The sequence below is a fragment of the Erythranthe guttata genome, chromosome 11 (assembly GCF_056151865.1).
Source record: "Erythranthe guttata isolate IM_541 chromosome 11, IM_541, whole genome shotgun sequence".
NCBI lineage: Eukaryota > Viridiplantae > Streptophyta > Magnoliopsida > Lamiales > Phrymaceae > Erythranthe > Erythranthe guttata.
In genome coordinates, this window is record NC_142543.1 from 556,509 (window position 1) to 564,202 (window position 7,694).

Sequence of the window (7,694 nt, forward strand, 5' to 3'; positions counted from 1 at the left end):
GCAAAAGTTGAAGTCTTTACACCCACAGTTTTGTGTTTATTTCTCCTTATAATTGGGAATTCACATTAAAGAAGTGGAACGAATATATGCCCTGATCGCGTATTGAACAATAAACACGGAATTAAATTATTAATTATTTGATTTTGGCCCATTCAACAATGATGTATCTCTGAATAATCAAGTTTTTATAAAATAAATTCTTATTGGGCTTGTGGCTTGATTTAGTGATGTCGTAGAAGCCCAATAAAATAATATTAGGCTTTAAAAAATAGTGGTCCAACTATTGCGCCTAAAAATATATTGGGTTTAAAAAAATTATTTTTATTTTTATTTTTATTTTTGTTTCTAATTTTCAGATAATAATTTCAGATTTGATTTCGAAAACAAAATGAATTACTCATTTAGATCTGATCCATCCGATATCACAACTTATTCAATAACGATTGGCTGGTTTTAAATTTTCACACGTGCCAAGAACAGGGTTGGGGAGGGAGGGAGGGTGGGTGGTTACCTTGTTTTCATTCAAAGCTAGCAGAAAAAGGTGCTACACATAATTGTTACAATAGATTACACATTTCAGCAAAAAGAGAGAAAATTAAACAATGAGTTTCTATGGTATAATCCACTTCTACAGAAAAAATAAAAAATAAAAATTGAAAAAAATATAAAGAAAGTTGTATCTAAAAATATACAAGTTCATAAATATATAAGCAATGAAGTATGTTAGAAATACTCACACTTAGCGCGTTTCGTTTACAAAAAGTTGAACCTGGAATCGAGATAGCGGACAGGGGAAAGAAGTTTCAATCCTTACTCCCATACGAGGCCTTAGAGGATAGCCCAAAACTTCTTTCTGCAAAATAATACGGACTCCATTCTTTTCTGATCATCTTCCAGAAAATGCAACTGAGTTTCCCAAAGAAACTTCGGAGCAAGATCCACTATTCTTGAAATAACACTATCATCTTCCCCTCTAATAATAATATACCCCTGTACATACATAAATATAACCAAATTATATTTCTTTGGATTTCAACATAGAGAATTCATCGATAGCAAAGATGGGAGTATAAATATTCACCTGGGGTCTTAATATACGGTCCATTTCAAGCATGATATCCTCTTGTAAGCAACCGTCTTCACGGTTTTTATAGTTAGAAAATAATTTATTGGCATGTAACAGATCATATGTGCGTGGATATGTCGAAAATGGCTCACACCTGCAATGTTTTTACCAGTACAAATCTTGAATACCATGCTCATCAATTAATGGGGCTTATAAAAATAAAATAATCAAACATCGGTTTATCTTCTTACCAGTCATGAAAAGCACCTAGCAAACCCCTGTCGTAAATAGCAGATAAGGTATTGTTCATGCTTACAGGAACTGCATTCATAACCCATACGGGCCATGTGCTCAAAGCCACCGAAAATCCACCGAGAAAAGCATTCATATCCATCACATTTCGTACTTCTTTCTCTTCAACATTCATCAATCTCCAATAGTGACGAACTTGATCTTGCCAGTATATCGTATCTGATAAGAACTTTTCTCGATTTATACCTGAAACAATTACTTAGATTATTTTATAACAAATGATATACTCCACCATTATTTTAAAGAAATAAGCATAATTAGGCTACCTAGCTTAATTAGACTCTGGGAATATTCTGAGAGACGCTGTGGCTTTGGAGGGAGTTTCAGCGAAACACGTTCTGCTATACAGTTCCTTAATGGTGTCTTAAAAGATGGGTTAAAATCGTCTGTGGAATCGCATATAGTGATAAACTTCTGTTCTGCATTTTGGTTGAGACATGAGTTGTCATCTGTCTTAATCCAGATTGCTGTTTGAACTTTTCGGGCAATGAGTTTCCAGCACATTGCAGAAGTTAGATTCGTCAATTTATCCCAAATCAACGGAAAATCTTTGTCTTTTCTGTAAGCAGGAGGAGCTGAATATATAAAATATCCATTTGGTCTCAATAGGCGGTCCACTTCTTTTATCAAAATTCCATCTGCATCCAAAACATAAAGAATCAATATAGTATTCTCTTCGAAGTATGATGGCGAAAATTCTTCTCACACACAAACACACAAAAAAAAAAGTAAGCTAGTCTACTTAAAGGCTTAAAACATTCTGAAAAAAAAAATCACCATAAACACAGCTGATATACTTGAGAGTGAAATTATGTAATTAACAATTAAAAAAAAAAAAAAACTTAACCATTCTGATGCCAATCAACACGACATCTGGAACAATGGACCATCTCAAAGGAGTTACTAGGGTACGGTAACTGTTTTGTGGATAAAGAAGAAATCATGGCTCCGATTCCTCTTTCTAAAGCAAATTGGATTTGGTTTTCATGACCGTCTTTTGGAGCAAAAGACATAGTCTGTATATTAAAGGGAAGAAGATAGGCTGAGAAGCTAGCTACTCCACAACCAACGTCAAGAACTTGAAATACCCCGGCAGAATGAAGATCACCAGTTTCATTAGTTGTCATATTTCCTAACCTGCAGAAGCAGAAATAAATAAGATTTATTACATTGTAATAATCAAGATTTCCAGTATAAAAAATAAAATCAAAAGTACAAAAAAATCAGAAGTACCTCTGAATATACTCAGAAGCTCCGTTCTTGAAATGCGTACCTCCACCAGGAAACCACCATAGCTGATCCTTATCGTGCACCCAATTTTGCCCACCTTTAACTTCGGCGAGATGTGTATGGTTTACATTACTCCGCCAAACGTAGTCCCTACTTGTGGGCCATCTTATAGGTATCTTATAGTCAGTTGGTGGTGGGACCAAACAGAACAAGCGTCTTTGGACAGGGGGGCAATGCCTCTCAAGCTCCTCTCTTCTTGAAAGATCTAATTTCGACATTAGCTCGTTGATGTAAGAAATGTCATGGCATGGAATGTATTCGTTATACGTCAACGGGCATATATTGATCCCTGTTTCTGGGATACTAAGTGGTATTGTCCGATAAGTAAGACTAACTTTATTTGAAAATGCACCTGCAAGCATAAGATACCACATATTTAATCACAAATGCATGCATTTGAAGCATTACGTTTGGCTGCAGCATATTCAAGATGGACTGGTCTCAAATGCAGAATTAATGCATCTTAAGCCTCAAACTCAATTAGATATTTGTGGTATCCAGAATTCATATTAAATTCTATGTTGTCTATGAACTATTTTTCCACAAGACCAAAAACACGAGAGTAATCAAGGTGTATACGATTAAATCATAAATTTAACAATCGGAATCAATGCAGTTCCACCATTTGTCGAATAAAGCAAGCCCTAAATTAACCTTCTTCATGCTACATAACTGGGGTAAAATACCTTTCCCCTTAAAATTTAGAAACTAAGCCTTCGGTATTGAGCTCAGAATTACAAGAATTCTAATCTCATCCTACTACTATCCTAGAAACCCATTTCCCGGATAAAAAAATGTCAATAATATTTGAATATCTCTAATCAACTAATTAAAAGAAGTGTTGTTTTCTAATGTCACAGGCATTATTAAAAGCATGAATCAGCATTAATAATAGGTTTCAAAACCGCTGCTAATATCCTAAAAACCCATCTCCCAGCCAAAATTTCTGGAGATTCGAACTTCTCAGATCAACAATGTGTTGGTTTGCAATTTCATACACTAAAAAACACGAAACTAGAATCGAAAAATTCGCAACTGGAATCTCTACACAATTGACAAGTCTTAGTTAGAGAATGAATTACTAATCCAAAATGTATGATATTTAAACAGACACACAACACTGACCGGAAGCTGATGCTGAATCATTGGCAGAGGGGTTTTCAATTTGTTGTGCGTTTTGCTGCTGTGGTGTGGTGTAGAGGAAAGAGGAATTTCTGGCGAAGAGAGTGCCCGTGTAGAAGGAAGCTATCATCACTAGCAGCGCCGCCGTTATAAGCTGGCCCGTCTTCCAATCGAATGCTCTCATGTTTATAATCCCCATCACTTCTCTCAGCTTCAATACGCCGCCGTATGTATCGATCAATGCTCGCACATTGTTGCAGTGAGGCGGTGGATCGACGGATCTGTCGCAGTGTCGGTGAATTGACAGTGGTGTAAGGTGTTTGTGTTATTGTCTCAGAGAGATAGGAGAGAGAGAGAGAGAGAGAGAGAGAGAGAGAGAGGGAGAGATGACGATTGTCTCTGTAATTTGATTTAATTATTTTTTTGCGGAATGTCTACTTTCTCTCTCTTAAATCAAGATTTACATTTTTTGCTTTAAAACTAAGGAATGTTTTATTTGATTCATCTTTATTTAAGCTTTATATTTCATTTTACTTATCAAATTAATTGGGATTAACAAAATTTTATTGATTTAACAAAATTCTAGGGTGCATTTGGATGGAGGGTTTTGGGGAGGGATTTTAAATCCATAGTAACAAATCCCTCGGACTTGTTTGGATTGAGGGATTTGGAGATGGATTTCAAATCCCCACCCCTCATTTTTAGTTGATTTTGGAGCAATAGTGATGGATTTCAAATGACTTCAAAATTGGAGTCATTTCAAATCCATTCGCCAAATCAAATCCCTTCCCAAATCCCTCCATTCAAATGGACTCCTAAATTATCGAACGAATAGTTTATTATGTTCTTATAGAGTCGAGACCGGAAAAAAAATATTACCTAATATTGAGTAATAATTTATCGAAGTTCTTTTGTCCCTATGCATTTTTTGCATCTTCATATTTCTTCCAAAAAACAATATAATTAGTTAGATTAAGGACTTTTTTGAAAAATCACATTTAATTCAAGATTTTAACAATTTTAATACTAGATCCGATACAGTTTTCATCCCTCAAGTTTATGCTGATTTCACATTTGGTCCACATGTTCACAAAAGAATATTTTTGATCCCTCATGTTTCAATAATTTAACATTTTTGATCATTTCCGTTAATTTATCATTACCCCGTCAGTTAAAGAAATGACGGACAAACGCTTGATTCCATTATTAGTGACAGAAAATAACTAAAAATGTTGAATTTTTTGAAACACGAGGGACTAAATGTATGTTTTATAAACATGAGGGACCAAATATAAAATCAATGCAAACTTGAGGGACCAAAACTGTATTTTCCCACTAATTAACTAACTACCTAGTAAATAAAAAATCCACACTATCCAATCTTATCATATCAAAAAAAAAAAAAAAAAAAAAAAAAAAAAAATCATAGATGTTTACATGTGACCTCCTAATGAATTAATCATAGAAAATTGCATAAACCAAAAGCAACTTGCTAAAAAAAAGGAGCAAAATAAATCAGTCAACATCTACAAAAGCAGTACAGTCAATATCTTGCAAAGACAATCTCCCCAAGTACAGCTCACTTATGTGGTAAGAACACAAAGGTGCACATTTCCTATGCAAACTGTCATGAACTGCACCCATTTGCGGAACCCAACTCGCCTCGTCCGACGTGTCCAAACCGAGATGCTTCTGCAATAACCGAATCCTGTAAACAACCGTATCACTCCTGCTGCAAAAATGGGCAATGCAAATATGACAAGGTTCAATCGTAGCCAATCGAATCAAAGCCATAGTCAAACATCCATCGACCGGCTTAGGATCCGAAAGATTCCCTTCTCCCATCATTTTAACCTCTCTTTCCAAAGGGAAGTTCACTTCTTCGCCAGAGACTTTTAAATCCTTTGTGAAATGCCTTATAACCTCACTCTTGGTTGCTTCGTGTTTTTCCGATAGAGTTAGTAAACACGAGAACCGAAGATGGTAGCTAACGATTATTTTGACCTTTCGAAAGTTGTGACAGCAGCGAAAGAAGTCGAGCCATCTTTTTCCTATACCGGCGTACCACTTTATAATGTCCACATCTTCAAGAACCGTGAGCAAACTGATGGGTCGTGGGCGACCCATTTGATTGGTAAATCCGACCGTTTTGACGGCTTTTCGAATAAGTTCAATCGGTGCTTCGACTTTGATGCACCGTTTGGTCAAATCTTCGACGGTTTTTTTAGCGTATTTTTCTTCCTCTTCTTCTTCTCTTCTTCTTGATTCTTCCTCCAGTTCCCTCTTTGCTTTCGCGGGCTTCAAATACTTGTTGACTTGTTCTTGAAAGTTGTCGTAAGAGTCAACGAGCTCTTGTGGGAGCTGATCTCTTATTCTGCCCAATGAGAGAAAATCTCCGGCTGATAAACTTCGGTGCCATTCCCATCGGTCATCCACGGATTTCAAGAACTCGTTGACCACTTCATCACCCCAAGAACTGAAAATTTGTCTCACTTCGTTCTCGATCTGAAAGTCAAATTTGAACCCGTTGCTTTGTTTCGATTTCTTGCAAACGTGACTTAATAACTTCATTCCCAACTTCTTCCTATTTCTCTCTTTTGCATTTTTCAGCTCCAAAAGTCGGACTTCTTTCTGACGAAGATACTTTTTACGTGCCCTTATTGCCTTATCTGTCATTGGTGGTCGGAGAATCGAAGGTGCAACTGCCTGCAGCTCCATTCCCATGAAATCGATCTTTTCGGAAACTGCACTGTGAATTGCAGTTCTTGTTCTATCCACCTTCAAATCCAAATCTTGTTCAAGAAACTTCACTACCCTATTCTTCAAATCCATCGTCAATATCTTCGTTCCTGATGTGATAATCAATATCTCGTTCAAGTACCGTACGGCGTAAATCTTCAAGGGCTTATGAAAAACCGAACACGAATCCGAATTCGATAATCCCGGGATGAGTTCATTTTTATCGAACTTTGGATTCGCTTCGTTCGTTTTCAGACGCAATTCTTGAATTTCCTTATCGAAACCATTAAAGTAAACATTAATCAAGATTGAGCTCAGAGCAGATTCTTGGGGAAGTCCTCTACCTAAACAGAATCCATCGAGATTAACGGTAACCACCTTGCATTTGAACAACCTTCTTATTAAATCAAGCAGATCATCGTCTTCGATTTTCTCTCCTAGCATCAAACACAGCTTATCGACATGCCTAGACCCAAACAATTCCTTATCGAATTTAACACTAAACCACCAGCTGGGATTTTCAACCGAATTCTTCAAATACCGAACGGCGGTGTGGCGGCCCATATTCGCACGGCCGCCATAGGAAAATGTGGCAAACCTATCATCATAAATAAGTTCGAGTACAATCCTAATAGCTTCGAGTACAACTTTAAGCTTCAGATTGGGTAAGATAAGCGGTGTACCTCTGTTTCCTTCCGGAAAAATCGGAACGCAGCACGATTCGACGTCGAAGCAACTCTTGGAGAGCTGGAAGGAGAGCTCTTGGAGGGAAAAGAAGTGAGTCGACACCGAGTCAAGAGTGAGCGGCGGCGGCGGCGAGTCAGGGGCATGATTTCTGAGGTTGTGGCAAGCGGTCAGGAGGAGGGAGGGTGAAGCGACGGCGTTTTGGAGGAGGCTGTAGAATTTGCCGCTGCGATAGCAGGAGAGGACAAGGGACTGAAGGGCTGGTTTTGCAAGAGGTTCGGAATCTGCAGATGCGTAGGGCTGAGGGTGGCGGAGGGTGGAGAAGAGGGCTGATGGATTGATCCAGAGAGGTAAATTTGCGGCGGCGGAGATGGTGGATTTGGGTTTTCTGAGGAGGGTGGTTATGAGCATTTGGGGAAGACGGGAGGTGGGTGTGCACTCCAACTGTTTGATGATGTGCTGGAGAAGAACAAGTTTAATT

At 37.7% G+C, this 7,694-nt stretch overlaps 2 protein-coding genes across 2 annotated transcripts; both read right to left on the reverse strand.

The window, feature by feature from the left end:
* Positions 1-500: 500 nt before the first annotated feature.
* LOC105976720 (putative methyltransferase PMT6) lies at positions 501-4,468 on the reverse strand. Its single transcript, XM_013001982.2, has 7 exons — positions 3,794-4,468; positions 2,612-3,020; positions 2,226-2,515; positions 1,645-2,016; positions 1,318-1,564; positions 1,082-1,220; positions 501-990 (listed from the first exon to the last, which is right to left on the reverse strand). Exons 1-7 carry the CDS (start codon positions 3,987-3,989, stop codon positions 829-831), a joined length of 1,815 nt encoding a protein of 604 aa, XP_012857436.2. The 5' UTR covers positions 3,990-4,468; the 3' UTR covers positions 501-828.
* A 777-nt stretch (positions 4,469-5,245) lies between these two features.
* Positions 5,246-7,694, reverse strand: LOC105976749 (RNA-directed DNA polymerase (reverse transcriptase)). Its single transcript, XM_013002009.2, has one exon. The coding sequence runs from the start codon at positions 7,622-7,624 to the stop codon at positions 5,306-5,308; it is 2,319 nt and encodes a 772-aa protein (XP_012857463.2). The 5' UTR covers positions 7,625-7,694; the 3' UTR covers positions 5,246-5,305.